The 19,052-nt window shown below is 38.0% G+C and overlaps 2 protein-coding genes across 6 annotated transcripts in view; one reads left to right on the top strand and one right to left on the bottom strand.

Moving 5' to 3' along the window:
- Positions 1-402: 402 nt before the first annotated feature.
- The window catches only part of LOC107040495 (fibrous sheath CABYR-binding protein), a 21,142-nt gene continuing 2,492 nt past the window's right edge, over positions 403-19,052 (bottom strand). Inside the window, exons 2-8 of one of the 3 annotated variants that reach the window (XM_015260597.1) lie at positions 17,515-17,644; positions 17,285-17,391; positions 15,516-16,188; positions 12,416-13,773; positions 6,128-6,560; positions 2,791-2,892; positions 403-1,688 (exon numbers count right to left, since the gene is read on the bottom strand). In XM_015260597.1, coding sequence (XP_015116083.1) covers positions 1,349-1,688; positions 2,791-2,892; positions 6,128-6,560; positions 12,416-13,773; positions 15,516-16,188; positions 17,285-17,391; positions 17,515-17,516 — 3,015 coding nt within the window. In that variant the 5' untranslated portion in view covers positions 17,517-17,644 and the 3' untranslated portion in view covers positions 403-1,348. Of the gene's footprint in view, positions 1,689-2,790; positions 2,893-6,127; positions 6,561-12,415; positions 13,774-15,515; positions 16,189-17,284; positions 17,392-17,514; positions 18,248-19,052 lie in introns of those variants that run through there. The other 2 variants (XM_015260596.2, XM_015260598.2) reach the window with 2 other exon arrangements.
- The window catches only part of LOC107040496 (formylglycine-generating enzyme), a 14,382-nt gene continuing 11,802 nt past the window's right edge, over positions 16,473-19,052 (top strand). Inside the window, exons 1-2 of one of the 3 annotated variants that reach the window (XM_015260601.2) lie at positions 16,477-16,649; positions 16,918-17,025. The gene's annotated coding sequence lies outside the window, so the exon portion shown is untranslated. Of the gene's footprint in view, positions 16,650-16,917; positions 17,026-19,052 lie in introns of all 3 variants that reach the window. The other 2 variants (XM_015260602.2, XM_015260599.2) reach the window with 2 other exon arrangements.

Raw genomic sequence — 19,052 nt, 5'->3', positions numbered from 1 at the left:
TTCACTTATTGTAGATTTTTTTTCAAAAATAAAACTTCCTTATTTTTCACATTGTCAAATTAACCGTTCAAAATAGAGAGTCAAGTGTCGAATTCGAAAGTCTAAATTATAAAATCATGTCAACCTGTTCTACAACCTAGTGTCAACCCAGTGTCTTCACTTGTATATTTTCAAGTGAAGACCTAAATGTTATTGAAATGGGCACTTGAAAGGTAGAATAAGAATACAAAACCTAATTATTATTTACGAAATTATATTTTACTCATAACTCTTCAACGCATTACGAAGATAATAAAATACTGAATTCAATGTTTTTATTCTTCAAAAATGAATTTCATAAACTTATCTATCAATATTCTGTTCTATTATCCTCTATCTATCATAAAATGGAAAAGAACACCGTGACAATTAATAATTTTTATAAAATAATTAGATGACAGAGACTGTAACATCATATTACTCTTTGTAATTTTTTCTCCTTACACCTACACTCGTTATTCAGCTGTAGTATTCTTAAAAATAATTATGATACAGTATGTACAACAGTGATATATAAAATCAGTTCTGAACTATGGGATTTATCACCAAAGATCTTTCATGCCACTCTTTATCAATATAGGACAAGAAAAACCAATAAATTATTCTATTTTTCTCATTAAAAAGGGATAAAACGTCAACTCTCTCGTAACTCTCACTGATTAATCGAACAAACATATTTACATGCACTTAAGTACTTGACACACAGTATTTAAAGCTAATATAACTTTACGCAAATATTAGTGCATCAATTGGTCGTCAGTTATCACCGGAAACTTATCGTCTTTCGATTCGAGAGATAGAGAATAAATTTTATACTCATATGCATTCAGTGATGAGTCTGTGTGATTAATTCTAAAGCGCGTAAAAACTATTTTCGCTTAAAATTAATTCGTAACAGAAAATTCAAAAGTAAACGTATTATCCCACGAAAACTGGTATCTTTTCAGGTATGAGAAAATTTTGTCCTTGTGGAATTCTATCACTGAATACTGCTGTTTCAAATGTTATCTGATGGAAAAATCCTATGCCCTCGTTCTCTACGCATCATAAAAACCCCAAGACCGACATTAAAACATGCAATAGAACCAAATTATATTGTGCTCTACATTGAAATATTATGTCTCTTCCCTATCCGCATATCTATAAATATCTTTCATTTCCAATATTCAATATACTGTTATCTTTCTCAAGGGTTTGGCATTCGAAAATTTTTTTATTAAATGAATTTGTTTAATAACACAGTCATGGCATTGCCAAAGAAAGCTACTGAAATGAAATATCATTGATCTTAGCTTACCGAAAATTGTAGTTACCTGTTCGACAGGTGTTTTAGGGGGCCTAGACTTAATATCGAAGTAGCACCTAGTGCACCTAAATTACATGAATTTTGATTTCTTGGTCCGTCAATTGTTATGATCGGTAGACCAAAGTAACCACCGGTTTGAGCACTCAATTGTGATAATGGAATATAACTATGAATTCCTAGACTCTGTAATCTGTTTAATGCTTGAGGGGATTTTAGATCTACAACGGGAATTGCCAATTCCGTTCCACCATTTGTCGATGCCACTTCCATGTCTTTGTGGTACGTTTGCTTGTGGACCGCTAGGGCCTGGGCGTTGGGGTACTGAGCGGTGCACAAATTACATCTGGAAGAGAGAGTATTGGAATGAGTATTCAATCGAAATTTCATTGCATGGATCGGCATCAATCGTTAGTGTAGTAATATTACGAAAAGTTGCAGCTTATAATAATTAAGTTTTACTTATTTTCATTGAAATTTGAAGAATAATCAAATACTCAGTAGTGAAGTGGTCTATCGGTTCAAGTCGGCTTAGCTTCCAGTTGAGTTTTTGTTGAATAGCTCGAAATTTAAGGAAGATAGCGAAATTTGTGTAAGATCTTTTTCGATAGTCTTCATAGTCATTTCGATAGTCTTTTCTTTAGAAAAAAGATTTTTAGGAAAATTTTGCGAACTCCTTTAGAATTTGAGATATTCATCGAGAACTGGCGCTAGAATGAAATTGACTTAAACCATTTGACCGCTTTACTACTGAATTTATATTTTAAAATGTCAATTGACGAGTAAATATTTCTAAATTTCATAAAAAGGATTTTCGATTAACCAAATCATCGTCAATCTTCTGAACTCCATTATTGATTGATAAAATGATTCGGAATTTGAATAATTCATTGATGAATAGGCCCACGTGTATTATCTTTCGAATGGGATATTGTTTTTTTTTATTTTGATAGTCTATACAAAAATCTTTCGTACAATCAAAAAAACATTTTAAAAAACTGAACATTTTCGAAGAGCGTTTTTGAATAATATTGGGAAATAAATCCAATGAGGAGGAAAATGCAAATTAATAATTTACAGTATCTAATAACTGTTCAGTCGTCATTTGTCTCAGTAGACAATACCTGTCAGACAGTTAATTGCCATGATAAATTATCCATTTACAATTTCCTCTCTGTCGGACTTATGTTCTAATTTTTATTAAAAATACTCCTTCAAAGGAGAGAAAATCCAGTGGAAATTGTGATATATTTTAAATTATGAAGATGGAAAAACGATCGAGATAACGTTCGAAAGATAATCCATCCGGACCATAATTTGATAATTAAAAAATTGATGAGTAATATTAACAATTGACTTATTCAAAATTTAAGTTTTCTTAAAATTTATGATTATGTCGATATCTGTTTCGTTGCAATGGATGCATGTAGAATATTGAATTGACTTACTTGTGGAGTAATTTATTTGTTCCTCGATGAGATGTCATGTGTTGCATTAATATTTCTTGGCTTGCAAACGTCTTGTCACAAATTTGACATGTCAATGCGGATCTGCAATATGAAAATTGAGTTATCAATTATTTTGGTCAGATTGGATACATTGGGAGAGCATTTTATGTCAATCCTTAACATTTAGTTTTTTAATTTCATTTAAGGGTATTATGAGGGTTCACTTTGCTTTAAAAATTGAAATTCGTTAATGACTCGAGTTTTGTTTGTCAATGTTGTGGGAAATAATTATGGTGACATGCGACTAGCAGATGGAATTTATACATCACTTCCACTAAGTTAGATGTATTTAAATTAAATGAAGAAAAAGATTTACACTTCAAGAATATTCAATTGAGAATTCATCTTGTGGTTGTGACAGTCGGGTAATTACTGATTTAAAAGTAAGTACCCCTGATGCCTGGACCCTGGGCCTAACGTTTATCCCCACGTTGACCTCCACTCTGACTCATACCCGAAATGGCAATATTTTAGGGGGAGGCAAGCTCCAAAAATTTTCCAGCGTAAATCCCTGCTTTCCCTAAATGCGCGCGCCAAAATGTACTTACGCCTCTACAATATCGACCAAATTTTTTTAGCGCAATCTCAGGGGCACCATAATCTCTCCGATCGTAGTAAAAAATCTCAATTTGGTAAAAGGATTTTTTTCAAACGCAATAATTTGCTTTATTCAAACCGTATCAATATTTTTCCGTACTGACTTCACTTTTCTTCGTCCGGGAATTGGTACTGGCCCTTCCCCAAACTCGTAAAAGTGAAAATTACTACGGAAATAGTATATTGTGCATCAAGGGCGGAAAGTCATGTTTTCCCGCCCGAGGTACACATGCTATTTTTTAACACGCCTGTAAAGGAAAGTTTGTATTTTGCTGTCTGATGAGCGGAAGGAAAGTGAGTACTTTCCGCCCTAGGGAAAGTCTTGACTTTCCGCCCGAGGGCGGGAAGTACTCACTTTCCTCCCGCTTATCAGGGAGCAAAGTACGAACTTTCCGTGCAGGTGTGTGAAAAAAATCTTTTTTTCTAAAAAGTCACGCATCGTCGCGTTTTTTTACAAACAACGTAACAAACCCCATGGCACTCGTCCTGAAATATAATATTTGCTTCTGAATGAAAGCTTTGTAATCATTGATTTTGACGATCTGCTAATTTTGCCTGGAAATGACGTAGAATGTCATGAACCGTAAAGATATGATGTTCGTCACATAATTGGTATTACTTTGGAGCACTTCTGGGCGCGATTTCAACTCAATCGAACAAGTAGTTTCCGAGATATAGCAAATTCTCAAAAAAATGTTTCCCTCAATATCTCGAAAACTACGTGACTGAATTGAATTTTTTTGGCGTCAAAATAATCCTTGTGATAATATCTATCAAATTCAATCAGAACATTGCTCTTCAACTAAGGACAGCTTGGTAATAATCGGCATTTTTCGTTTTTCTGAGAAAATCGTTCTGTGCACGATAACTCCCAAAAAAATTTCGATAGGATGTTGAAATTCAGTGAGATTGTAGCTCTTATGATATTATAGGATGGGATTGTGAGTAGGCAAAATCGGACCAGTGGTTTAGAAGATATTCAACTTTTTGTGAAAAAAACTCTTTTTTTCAATATCTCCCAAACTACTGATCCGATTAATTTTATTTCATTTTCAAATTACTCGTCTTGCCGCCCCTATCAAGATCAATTAAAACATGAATACCCGCTCAGATAAACTTCACGAGATATTTACATTTTTCAATTTTTTTCAATTGAGAGTTAATGTGGCATTGCATAATGCGCGTAAAACTTGGAATAAACATCCGAGATTCTGGCTACTAATTAGTATTAGTGAGTCACACTTGTCACATCCCAGTATAGTGCCCTTCATCTAAAAATCTTTTTTTCTGTACTGCTTCTCCCGGTTTCTCGTCTGGGAATTGGTATTACGTACTTCCCAATCTCGAAAACTGGAAAATCACTACAGAAAAATATTGTTCCTGGGCTGTTGCGATGGGGTTTTTTACTAGTGTGGCGTTGGCCTCCGAGCCGTACGCTCGCCTACGGCTCGGAGGCCAACGCCACACGAGTAAAAAGCCCCATCGTAATAGGCCGGAAAAATACTATTTCTAAAAAGTCACGCATCGTTATTTTATCGATTATCCCCGCCTCTGGGGGCTTATTCTCGACTTGTGTAAAGACGGATTCGGGTCTACACGAGGCTTCGTTTACATATTGCACATGGTAATCCCACAAGCGATCCGTGCACGAAGGCGCATGCACACATGAATCCGTCTTCACGCAACTCGCGAATAAGCCCCCAGAATGACTTAAAAATCATATAATAAAAATTCATGTTCTCTTCTATTTTATATTATACCATATTTGATGGAATAACCATAAAAATGGGAATCGGCGTAAAAAAAGAAAATACGGAAAACATTTTTCCGAGAAATAATTTTCCGCGAACGATTTTCAAGGGAACATTTATCCCAGAACTAGAAATCTAAAACAGTTGTCAGTTGAATTTACATAAATATTAAGTATTTTCATTATCACATCAGTTTGGAATTCAAATTTCTATTAAATTCCCTGGAAGTCTACTAATATTTCATTCACAAAATCTTTCTGAGGAAGTTTACTAGCGAAGCGGTAAAAGGGTTCAGCAGGTCGACTTAGCTCCTTAGCCCGAAACGAAAAACTACTATCCCTTGTTTCGCATAAAACAAAGATTTTTCAGGAGCAAAATACGTATTGGGGTATCGAATAACGAAGGAGTAGTGCTAAAAATGACATTTCTTGCGTGTACAGAGAATGCAATTTTTTTGTGAACTACTAAATCTATTTATGCGACACAAATTTTTCATTCCAGCGCACTCTCTGCATGTTTGGCACAAAAAAAAATACTTTTTTGATAATTTTCAAAAAACTATTTTCTTGGCACAAGTAAGACTTGTTTGAGAACTTTGTCATTTTTCTCTCAGTGTAATTCACTGCTATGGAAGAATATAGACACGTATAACACACAAACTTTCATCTCACTGTTGCAACCCACAACTAGCGGAAGCATGCGATGTTGCCCGATCAAAATTCGACTGTTACCACTGCAGTCACAAGTCCTCCATTATCTATGATCATTTTCTTGAATTATTGTTTTTGAGACCAGAAAAATACGCCATAACACTTCTAATTGGGCGAGAAAGATAATTTGCAACACGAATGATTTATTTAGTCAATTTAATTTTTCTTTTCAACTGAGTTGTCCACTCGATACGTTAAACATCCTTAATTTTATTTTACCTGGGAGGTCTTCCCCTTCGAATGATCCTAGCCGCCTCCGGTCCCGGCGTGTCCTGAGTGAGATCTACTGTAGGAGGCCTCGGTGGTCTCTCAACTTCCTGGTTCGCAGGCTTGCTCTGCTTATTCTGGGGCACAGCAAACTGTCCACCTTGCTCTGGCTGCTGTTGCGACTGCTTCCTTGCCGCTGGGATTATCGAAATAGCCGAATTGAGATTGAGGACATTAACAGGTGGTGCTGGAGCCGGAGCCCTGGGTGATGCCTGTTGGGGTTGCTGCTGTTGTTGCACCTGTTTTTGTTGCTCATTCGCTTTGTTCTTGTTCGCTGCCGGTGTTACTGTGATACCGCGCGCTGCCAGGACATTGGCGACTGCCTTGGCGTCGGGTTTTTTGGCTGTCGTCGTTGGGGAATTTGGTGGTTGAGCTGGAGTTGAACCTTTTTATTAGAAACAGAAACAGAGACTGTTTTTTTCCGAGGGTTTTCGAATCTCAACACCGAGATTGTGAAACCAAAAAGTTGAAGAAAGTAAAAAAATTAATGAAAATGGAAATAAAAATGTAAGAAGAGTCCCGTGAGACATTGGTGGAAATTTAATTGACAATTACATGTCTCTAACTTCGCAATTTCGAATTCGTGTGGAGCTTAAATTTTTCGTGAATTCCTCATTTCTATGGAGAATGAAGATAATTTTGTAGTGAAGTGGTAAACTAGGATGACTGCAATTATTTTGAAAAATTTTCTATTGCTTGAATCGAAAATTCTGTTAAACATAGCCAAATTTTTTAACTCTCCTGGAAAAGTACCATTTCTGTACTTATCCTAGTTTACCACTTTTCTACAGATTTGGTTTTTTCGTATTCATCGGACATGGAAGTTTTGATAACGAATTTGATTTTTTTATTTTATTTAGTGCGATGAATTTGAACACCGCATTAGACTGAATTTTGGGTAAAGGTACACATTATCACCCTCACGTACCTAGGTTGCTATTAATGACTTTAAACCTCTTTGCGTCATCTCATATAATAAAATGGATGCTCACATAGATCAACGGGTGTCCCCAAACAGCACTTTTCCCTCTAAAGGCGTGTTAATATAAATATTGAATTTTATATTAAGGTATTCAAATAGGTAAATGTGCACTTTGTCAACCTCTATCCACATTGGGTTTTTTGGGGTTCATACCAGCCGCGTCCCCGCCGCGAACCCTGAGTCATGCTAAGTGCCGGTAGGGCTAGTTTAATTCGCTTTACCATGCACTTTGAATTTAATTTGAAGATAAAGGTACACATTATCACCCTCACGTCCCTAGGTTGCTATTAATGACTTTACCCCTCTTTGAGTCATCTCATATAATAAAATGGATGCTCACATAAATCAACGGGTGTCCCCAAACAGCACCTTTCCCTCTAAAAGCATGTTCATATAAATATTGAATTTTATATTAAGGTATTCAAATTAAATTCAAGGTGCATGGTAAAGCGAATTAAACTAGCCCTACCGGCACTTAGCATGACCCAGGGTTCGCGACGGGGACGCGGCTGGTATGAACCCCAGAAAACCCAATATGGATAGAGGTTGGCAAAGTGCACATTTACCGCTAGCGGTAAAGGTACACATTATCACCCTCACGTACCTAGGTTGCTTGCAATGACTTTAAACCTCTTTGAGTCATCTCATATAATAAAATGGATGCTCACATAGATCAACGAGTGTCTCCAAACAGCACCTTTCCCTCTAAAGGCATGTTAATATAAATATTGAATTTTATATTAAGGTATTCAAATTAAATTCAAAGTGCATGGTAAGGCGAATTAAACTAGCCCTACCGGCACTTAGCATGACCCAGGGTTCGCGACGGGGGCGCGGCTGGTATGAACCCCAGAAAACTCAATATGGATAGAGGTTGGCAAAGTGCACATTTACCGAATTTTGAATCAATTGAAAATTCGGGACATTCAACCGGAATACCCCCAGTACTTTGTAATTTTCAGAAATTCTCCCATTCTCTCGATCCATACCAATGCGGGGGGTGAGTTTACTAGTTTGAAAAGTCTGAACGTGAGTGAGGGATTTTTGTCAAACTTTCTCCACTCATTGATATGCGGGAAAACTTTAGGAAAATTTCCGACGAATTTTGCAACTTTGGGGCGTTTGGCTGATTCTTTTTTCACCTGCATTTCAAACGATGGGAATGCTTCGGAAGTTTCTAATGGTTTGAATTTAGATATCCGCTGAATCTCCAAAAAATTGACTGACAAAATTCCGTCTCAACACCAAATTGTTTGTTTTTCGAGAACGGATCACGACTAATCAAAGTGCAGGATGATGTGCCACATGATGTGCTGAAGGAAATTTTAAACATCGGATATTGCACACTAGTTCACCAGTTCTTTATTTGTTCTTGAAATTCTGCACATTGACTGGCCGCAATCCGCTCTCAAAAAGTAATCCGACAAATATCCCTCGAGCTAAAAAATAATTGGGTATTTCCCTCAAGCTTCCGTGCAAACAAATGATCGTGTCAAGCTTTGCAGGAAAATCCTCAATAACCTGCAGAACGGAAGATATTCCGCTCATTTTTAAGCTCTCGGGCATTACTACTGTTGGTGGCCCGTCTTTTCTTTCCTGAAAAAAATTCCCTAACATTTCTGCCCCTCCCCCCCCCGCGAAATTTTCCTCGTAATGTTTTTTCCCCGACATTTCTTCCTCGAAAACTCATGCTACCACACTAATTTTTCCCCGTTTATTTTCCTTTCTTTTCCCTTCATTGATTTTATTTATAAAAAAAAGTATTGAATATTAAAATTTCTTTTAATCCTGATGCGTGTGTGGGGGGAAAATTATTAATATTGGTAGTGTTATTCCCGCGTACTCAAGGTTATTATTGATGGAAATTCAATATTGAATAATTCTTTTTCTATGTAAATGACATTGACTGGGGGAATTGGATGGAAATGGAAGGGGAAAAATTAGTGCAGCGATGCGTTTTTGAAGAAAAAATGTCGGGGAAATGTTTTCGGGAAAGAAAAGTCGGTGAACTCTACTGATTACTGATTATACTATTTTCTTCACTCGGAGTTCAGCCAATCAGAGCGCAGTATTCGAAGCTCACAGACAGTTTTATTTCGGGTATTCTGCAGTAGCCACGGACACGGGGAGAAAACTTAAGGAAAAATTGTCTCGAAAATCTCGGTAAAGTTTACTGTACGGAAGGTAATTGTGGAGCGAAATGTAACAAAAAAAACTTCAAGTGGAGGATATCCTACGATTCGGTCAGTAAGAAAAATGACATATGTGGAAGAAAAAATTCCGGTTTTCTGTGCAGTCCAATTCCCCGACTGTTACAGTATTTAGCAACGATGTCAATGACACGGGAATGGACGAAAGTGGAGATCTACTGTACAGTGACCGAGACAGAAAATCTATCACCGTTAGAAAAAAATTCCTACACTAAGAGAACAATCGACATGTCACAAAAATCATTTCTTGGGCGAAAAACATTGCATACATATTTGATCGATTTATGGTAGGTTTCAGACAAGAAATTGGTGCTCCTCGGGCTAAGGAAAAAGTTACTGAATGAAAAGATGTCTTTTTTCGAAATGAAATAATATTCCTTAAAAGACAAGGATCTTTTGACAGAAGGAAAGGAAGATATTGCTTCCCTTTGAACTCAAAGCGATTGAGCGTAAATGACGGTTAAATTTTTTTAATATCTGGAGGTTTTCCTCTGCATAAACTCTCTTTTCATTCAATATGAAAGTCACTGATTCATGATTGACTGAACCGAAGCTTTTAATATTTTTGGTCATTTTCTCATCTTCTGACATGAAAAAACTGATTTCTTCTGGCAAGAAATTTTCACTGTATCATGAAATGTTCATGTTCAACTCATGAACATTTCACCGAAATCTGACATGTCTGACACATTATCTGGAATTCTTATCCCAAGAAATTTATCCTCAGACATGAGATATTTGGCGCAAGAAATTAGTTTTGTGATATTATGACGATATTTCTCTCAGTGTAGGCATTGAAAAATTAATCGCAGTTCCTGGCGTAGTTTTTTAAATGAAATTTCGGATAAATCTCTCCATTTTGGTATAAATTATCTGACAATCAGTAAACTTTTTGGAGCAAACGGGGAAAATTGATCCTCCAGTTTAGAATTGATTACTTGACTTTTTCCGGAATTTTTCCTCAATTTTATCTTCTGTGTTCTACAAAATTCCATAGAATAACGCTGTATTTACATTCGCTGGAAAATGCTACTAAAGTTATTTTGAAAATTCTATGGGTGTTTCGATAATTCTGCTGGAAAATTCTGTACACATTTTTTTGCATGTTTTTTCCCGTAGAAATGGTTGTTAAAAATTCCACGTTATAAAGGGACTATTCAAGTATTATACAATACGTTTTTTGGATCTTTTTACCCCCCCCTCCCCCCCATCATCATATGACGTAATTTTTCAGTGCCCCCAAATTGGAAATGTTTTTGCCAATACTTATTTTTTTCTCTCATTAACAAATCGAGCAAAAAACTTGGAAAGTGTAAAGTGAATGTAAAGGCAATGCTTATAGGCAATGGATCTATTTACACCTGGACTTCAAATGCGGCCAAGTTCACGTCTAGTGCTACGTAACTTTCGATGGAAACGTGGAGTGGAGATGAAATTCCTGTTTTCACGAGACTTACGCAGTACTAGGCATAAATTTAGTCGGACTTGACCTCCTGGTGTAAATAGCCTCAATGTGAATACAATAAGTTATGTGGTAAGATAAAATTCTATCAATTTTTTCTGTACGATAATTTTTATAGGCATCGATATTTTCAAGTCACTAGATTTTCAGGCAATTTTTTCACGTTAATTACCCTAGAAATTTCAGGCACTTTTTGCGAATTTGTGTATATTTCATAGCTTTTTTTTTGCTCAAATGAGCAAAATTAATGATACGATCATTAATAGGGCTATTAATCCGAATTTTTCATTATTTTTTCGAAGAGTTTCGAGCTCAGGAAACGAGATATATATTTCCTCTAAATTGTTAAAGTAAAAGATCTATTGAATTTTCTCCCTTCAAAACAAAACGTGCAAAAGCGTAGTGGAATTTTTCAATAGGATTTGGAAAAAACTAATAGTAATTTCAATAGAAAATCATTAGAATTTTCAAACGAATGGGCTCTGGGCTTCTATTCATTTTTTTCCCACGTGACTTTTCATTTTTTCGTGAAATGTGAAATCCAACAGGCACCACTCGTGCTCCAAACCTAATCGGGTATTATCATCAACCTTCTCTGCACAAAGAAAAAATGTTCCAACGTTTGAGGAAAAATTTGACACGTTCGCTACGAAACAAAGCTATTGGAAGAACTCCAACTATTTTAGAGCACAGCTTGCATTACTACTGCCTATCCCACAATCTTCCGTACTCCCAACTTGACGTGAAATTTCCTACCCCCATGAAAAGAAGAAAAAAAAGAACAAAAAAAATTCTCACCAGATAGATGAACCCGAGAAAGCTGCTGAATTTTTCAATAAGATCGGGAAGAAACTAATACTATTTTCAACAGAAAATCGCTAGAATTCTCAAGCGAAACCGCTGGATGCTTTTATTGAATTTTTTCGCACTTGACTTCACTTTTTCGAATATTTCACCGTAAAAAAAATCGACAGGCAACATTAGTGCTCCAAAAATAATCGAGTATTATAAATTTTCATAAATCAACTTTCCCTACATAATGAAAAATATGCCAAATTTTGCGGAGAATTTCTCTCGTCCAAATTTCACTCAATCGAATTGCACTATTCGACTGTTATTTTATATAGTCAACATGGTATTCAACTGATAATTGTTGGTAATTCCATTGGTAATTTTTCATGTTGATTCTTCTTGGCTCGTTCGTTTCTTTGCAACAGACCTGTCCGGAAATACCTGATAATTTTAAAGCTCTTGTGGTATTACATACGCGAAATTTGCCATTTCGGAGCAGTTCTACTGTGCATTACTACTGAATTCTCCCGGTGGCTTGGCGCAGTAGGTAAGTTCGCTGCGTCACATGCGAAAGGTTCCGAGTTCAAAACCCGACCGGCTAGAATGGTGAGATCTAACCAATAAAGTGTTGATCATCATCGCAGCATACCCCAACCGGGTCGAAGCGATGTAAAATGACGAAAAAAAAAAATATTGAATTCTCCCCGATCTCCCTCACTTCTAACTTCCCGCGAAACTGTCTACCCCGCAGAAAAGAAAAAGAAAGAATAAAAATAAACCAAAAAAATTCTCACCAGGTTGACGAACACTCAGAGTGATGGAATCGGTCAGATGGATGGTAGAGTCATTCCTGCCCGTGGGTTGACTGGCCCCCTGAACATTCTGAATAACCGGCAGGCCATCGTTCCTCTTCTGCTGGACAATAACATGGCAGTCAGCGTCCTCATTCCTATCAGGAAGCAGGACGTCCATTCTCCTCTGTTTGGCCACAGGTTCGCCTCTCGGTACAGGAATAGTCTGGGGCGGTGGAGGTGGTCCAGGCCTCTTTATCCTGGCCCTGGGTGGTGCAGGGATCTGCGCTAATCTCGGACCCCTGGGGGCCGGCATCATCGGTGGATACCTGACTCGTGGCACTTGCTGCTGCATCTGTGGATGCATGGGGGGATTTTGATAAGGCTGATAACCTCCAAACTGTGACTGGAGATAAGCAGCTACGTGAGGTGGATACTGCATCCCCTGGGGTCCAGGTGCTCTGTACATGGGTGGAGGTGGTCTCCCAGGTGGTTGCATGTAGTAATTTGGTCCTGGGATCATTGTATTGACATTTGGAGGCATCGAGGGGGGCATCTGCGCCTGAGGAAGGGGCATACGTTGGACCTGCTGAGCCAGTTGTTGAACAGGAGCTGGCAATTGATCGAAATTCACTGGGGGAATCATCTGGCCACTTCCCCCAGGTCCAAACGTTGGTGAATGGGTGTGGGGTGACGTCCTCGTGATTTGTGAGCCCGATTGCTCAATATTGAGGCCATGGGGCGAGTGATTACTCAAATGGGGGGAGTTTTGACTCATTCTAGGCGATCCCTCACTCAACTGAGGGGACGATCTCGTGATGTTAGTCATACTTATACTTGGGGATAAGGGGGCCCCGTGGGCCTGAACCTTGTGAGTTGTTAAATCCGATCGGGTCTTGAAGGCTGAACTCAAACAATCGGGAATATTGCACTGATAATGACCAGCTTTGGCTCTGTGCTCATCCAGGAGCGTGATGTCTCGAAATTTCTCATTACATATTCTGCAAGTGTTCACTGTCTCGGCTAATCTCTCTAATGAGACGTACTCAGTCTCCACTGGGAGTGTTATCACTTCGTTGGTGGTTTGATTTTTTCGGTGGTGCTCCAGGAGGAAATTCTGGAGGAGGGATGTTGCACTGTCTGGGGCTGATGGGTCCGGCAGGTCCAGTGGTGATCGATCAGAATTCTTGGTCAGGTCTTCGTCGTCTTTGTTGGATATCCAGGCGAAATTGGATGCATCTTTCTCTTGGGTTGTCTCGGGAATTGCTTCGCTACTTGGGGAGCCCTCGGGGAGGACTGGAGAACTGGGGGGCTCGAGGTTTGGATCCCTAGGCGACATGTCATTCCTCACGGACCTAGAACTGAAGTTATCGTGTATTGATCAGAGGGAGATATTATTTCTTTATTATTTATTTGAAAAACAGTTTGTTTTATTTATCATTTGGAAAGCGAGATCTTCCATTTTAGAGTGAACATGTAAACAATCCTCTTTCGCCATTGATAAATTCACTAGCAGAGCGGTAAAACGATTTGAGTCGAAATAACCTTTAGCTGAGTTTTCGAGGAATATCTCCGAATAACTAAGGGAGATAATGAAATTGTTGGTATAACCTTTTCTGTAGAGCGAACTGAAGGCTACAAAAAAGGTGATGACAAAAATTTTGCTATCTCCCTTCGATTTCAAAATATTCATTGAAAACTGGTGAATAGTCAATAGTCAAAATCGACTTGAACCGTTTTACCACTTCGCTACTGAAATTGACGCAGGCTTACGAATGGTTCAGTTTTGGCTGTTTGATGGGTTCTTAAGGGCTTAATCGGTTGAGTATTTTTTTCATAAAAAACTTTGTAATCACTCTCGTTCGTGCAAAAATCGAAATATCAACTTCAAATTTGGACAGAATTTTCCTTTCGCGATAACAACGGTTCGTATGGAAGATGAGTTCAATCGCATCAGTAGTTTCGAAGATATTCGACTTTTTCGAAAAATCTTTTATATGCAATATATTCGTTTCGATGCCTTCTATCTAAATCAATCAAAACATACCCGTTCATTCAAAGTTTTCGAGATATTTCCGATTTTCATTTTTTTTTTAAGAAAAAAAATTCTGATCACTCGAGCTTATGCAAAAATGGATATATCAACTTGAAATTTAGATAGAAAATATGTATACCCGTTCATGCGAAGTATTGGAAAAATTGGAATTTTTATAGCACCCATGGAGGTGGCAGTAAACATCTGAAATTTTTGCTGCTAGTTAGTGTTGTAAAGCTATAAACTTTTGTAATATTTCAGGCCATGCGGAAGCCCGTCATCAACGTTTTGATAGCGAAAAAAAAATAAGACATCACAAAGTGATATGCTCACTGTCATATGACGCGCTGTCATATGCTCGCTGTCCCCTGCTTGTTTTAGGGATGCAATCAATTTCTGGTAAAATTCTGGATATGAATAAATTTGGTATTGTTTATAAATTATTTATAGAAAATGTTTGTTATTTTCAAAAATTGCGATTTTTAAATCATTTCAGCAATCTTTTTCCAAAAGTAAACTCTCTATTTTTTTATCAGATTTAAAAAATGTTTTCTAAAGATTGAATATCGAGATTTAAATTCAGACCCAAGTTTAGATAATAATAAAATTGTAAAATGTCTGGAAACTTAGGGTCAAATGGGATTCAAATGAAAGCTCTGGGGTTCAACTACAAAAGTAGAAACGCATTTTAGTGGAGAAAAAATAGCCAAAGTACATCCTTAGGCGAATGTTATTGAGTAGATTCTTTCCTGGTAAAAACTTATAATTTCCATAGAATTAATGATAATTTCAAGAGAAAACTTGAATTTTCTCACTGAAAACTGTGTTATTGACAAAACAAAATAATTTTCAGGGAAACAATTTTTCTTTGGGATTTCTAAATTTTATGACATTTTTAATTTCTTTCCCTTAGATTTGTTAATTTCCCTGAAGTAAATCTGTTCCACTCTCTCAAATATTCTCACGTGGAACACATCCTTTTTCAGCAGAACTAATTCTTTCTCTCATCATAGTGAAACAGAATAAAAGTTTATCAACAAAATACAGATTAATATCAATCGTAAATACCTCGACTGTTCGCCCAACTTTTTCAAATTCTCAATAGTCTCCCTGCACGTTGCCTCCAAAGCATCAGACTCTTCGGGATCCTCGCTCTCCTCAATTTTGTCCGGCTCATCATTCTCCTCCTGCTCACCAGCTAAATCATCAACATTCTGATCTTCCTTCTCAGACGGATTAGCCATATCGCTACCTACACCAGAGTCACCTTCATTAACCTCAGCAGATGGTCTATCATTATCGTCCGATGACTTATCATCATCATTATCCTCATTCCCATCCCTCAGCATGGCATTATCATCCCTATCACTGGTCGATTCCTCTTCAGTCTCTTCTTCAACCGTTTGCTCATTACCCTCCGTGTCAGCCACCTCCGTCTCTGATATATCCGTCGTTAAATCCAAATCCCTGTTAATCACAGTGAAGTCACTGTGCTTCTGCTTCTTCAGAGTCAACTTCAGCGAGCCCTTCTGATCCTGATTCAACGAGTAAATATCCTTCTCCCTCTTCCTGTTCTTGTGCTGGCTGCTGCACCTCTTCAGGATGATTCTAGGCTGGCCAAGGTGAATAGTAATATGAGACCTCAATTCTTTTTTGCTCAAAAATTTTTGCGCACAAATTTCACACTGCGGCAATTCCTCAGGTGCACACTCAAGAGCTTTAACGATATCAATCTCGTTATCTGAAATTGAGAGGCAAAAATATCAACCCGACAATTCCAAAATCATTCGCACATTAGAATACGAAAAATCAACACATTCATATCGATGTGCATTGAAAAATATGAGAGTACGGCTGACGATGGGCTGATATATCGTATTGTGGTGCTAAACAGCCACCAAGTGATAATAATTTATGAGCACACGGTCAGGATTAGAGCTATGTTTAGAAATATATTATTTACACTTGTGTAAACACAACAAACAAGTGGATGCTCACTCGTTATCTCGCGTTGTGGTGCACCTACCCAAGCTACTTGAGGTAATACTCAACTCTGTAACTCGAATATTATTCGTTGCACCACCAGTCGATCAAGTCTCTTACATATCGTTCAATCCCAGCTTGATTATCGTGGCAACTCCTCAGTTAAACGTGAAATTGAAAATATTTAGGAGAAAAATTCGGAAATTCAAGTGGCCCCGGGTAAGTTTTCTCCAATAATGACTCAATAATAGTGATATTACTGTGTTTTTAATGGCCAATATGCGAATTAGTATTCAATCGATACTAACAACACGAATGAAGGCAGTTAGTCTAGATATATCACACGAAAATTCCCGCCACAATTACATTTTCACGGTTAATGACTCTGTTCACGTGCAGCCCTGCTATTTTCTTTTACAAGGAAAATTGACCACTCACGTGTTAATAATTTGTCACCAATATTTCATGTGCACTATTGGGGTGATAGGGACAACTGCGGGGCAATGGGTGGCGTCCAGCGAGTTTTTTGAGGTTATGCGTCAAGAGATACCGTGTTTCACATAGATTAGGAGGGAATACGCGATATGAACACGAGGTAATTAGTGAGAATTTCCCTTTATTGACAATTGTTGAATTTGTGACATTATTTTCTAGTTTTTAAGAATGAAAATAACACTGTGTTGCGGTGAATGTGGGCATTTACACTCATTTCTGAATTATCCTATTTTCGTGATTTTTCATTTGACACTTTTCTTTTTTTTTGCGCCGCTATTTTCCGTGGATCATGTGTCCTCACTCATATTAATTAGCTATTGTCAATGTTGTTGATAGCACTATTGAAATAAATGACGTACCAAGTATTTGTAATCCAGTGTCTGTGTCTTCCTCTGGGATATTACTGTTACTCGTGAAACCAAAGCCATCAACAAAATCGTGCTCCAGTGGACTGTTCATTTCCAACCTGTGGTATAACGAGTGGGAAAAAAAAATCATTTTCTCCTCGAAAGTGACAAACTGTGCTGTTAACTGCCATAATTTTGCAGTTTGATAAGACTTATCTACGATTATTAGTTTGAGTACTCACATTCATTGTCAACAGTATTGAAGAAAACTACTTGGAGGCCTTATTTAGTGCTGTTATGGTGCAACTTATTGCCGTAACAATTTACAGCCAAGATTACAATCCCCGTGAATTATTCGTGACGTATGAAATTCTAATAAAATAACTTGTAAATTGTAACTGCTGAAAGAAACCGCTCCGAAGATACACATGAGAGCACTTGCGACTGATGAATCATTAAATAAATTCAACTCTTTGAAGTGTAAATGAAACTACGATGACAACATCAAATCACTGGCATAGTTGCAATTCACATCGTAAATGAGCATCAAAAGTCCTCCATGTATCAATCTCCGATGCATTCAGAGGTAAATCTTCAACAACTAATGTTCAACAAATCGTACCAATTTTTAACATCTCAATAGTTGATTTAACGCGGGGATGACAGTTATCAATATGGCGGTTGTGGTGTGAAAATTTGCGCGCGTAGAATTAAAAATAACGTGGGAGTCCAATGTTTTCCTCTTTTTTTCTCTTTATCCCGCTCCGTAAAAACGACAATTGTGTTACAGAACCTCCGGGGGGGTTCTCAGCGCTTTCAGATAGGTTCTGTTATGTTCTAAGGACGCGGCTAGTGGCGTGCGCCGACCAACACCAGGCTAAACCGTATATTCCCGGTAGCCTTCAGTGTGCAAGAGTGAGAGCCTGACTTCATCCCCACTACTGCATGGTACTTCCCCCCCACTATATACCTGAAAATATTTCTCTCTCGCAGCTGTTTGCTTCTGATGATGCCCTCACTAGGCATCAAACTAGTTTATAGTTACTTATACATGAAATGTGTGCACACACTATGCACTGGTTGCTAGTATTTCGCCCTTGCCCAGACCTCCCTGTGAATTGTTTCTCAACAACTACAACAATACAACGGCAGTTCGAAGGCCGGCGGGTGGGAGGAGGGGGGGGGGATCATGAGAAAGATGGAGATACGCTGCACATAGCGCGAATTCAATTTTCAAGAACATACCACACTGCAGCCAGAGAACCATAGTGGGGAGCCAATGGGAATTCACCAGCCCCTTCTCGGACATGCGCAGATTACAAATTTACATGAAAAAGTACTCTACGGCACTTTCCCCCACTACCATTAGCAAGAACTGAATTCTACCTATCAGTCAGCATAAATAGGGATTCGGAAAATACAGCTGTCCAATTGCCATACATATTCAACCATTTATTCATCCTGGAAAACCATTTTAAACTATATGCATTGGAATGCGCTGATCCAATCTGAAACCCCAGGATTTCACCGTAATTGTGTATTACTGAGATGCCTTTTCCACAGTCCCGTGGCTTTCACAATTGTCTGCTTTCTCCCGTGTGTTCTGAATGAAATCTAGGCGTTTCATATTAGCATTCACACTGTTTCATGAATTTTAATTAAGCAACTGTGCAAATATCTCCATAATGAGTGGCTCGTCAGAACTTGATGAGCCATAACGGGCAGTAAGGTCTGTCCTCTGGTTATTGTTCTCCCTTCTCCCCCCCCCCCCCCCCCCCCC

The sequence above is a fragment of the Diachasma alloeum genome, unplaced genomic scaffold (genome assembly GCF_001412515.2).
Source record: "Diachasma alloeum isolate Michigan unplaced genomic scaffold, Dall2.0 Dall_scaffold_00336, whole genome shotgun sequence".
Lineage (NCBI taxonomy): Eukaryota > Metazoa > Arthropoda > Insecta > Hymenoptera > Braconidae > Diachasma > Diachasma alloeum.
Note: the sequence above shows the minus strand (reverse complement) of the source record. Positions and strands in the feature narration are given on the sequence as shown.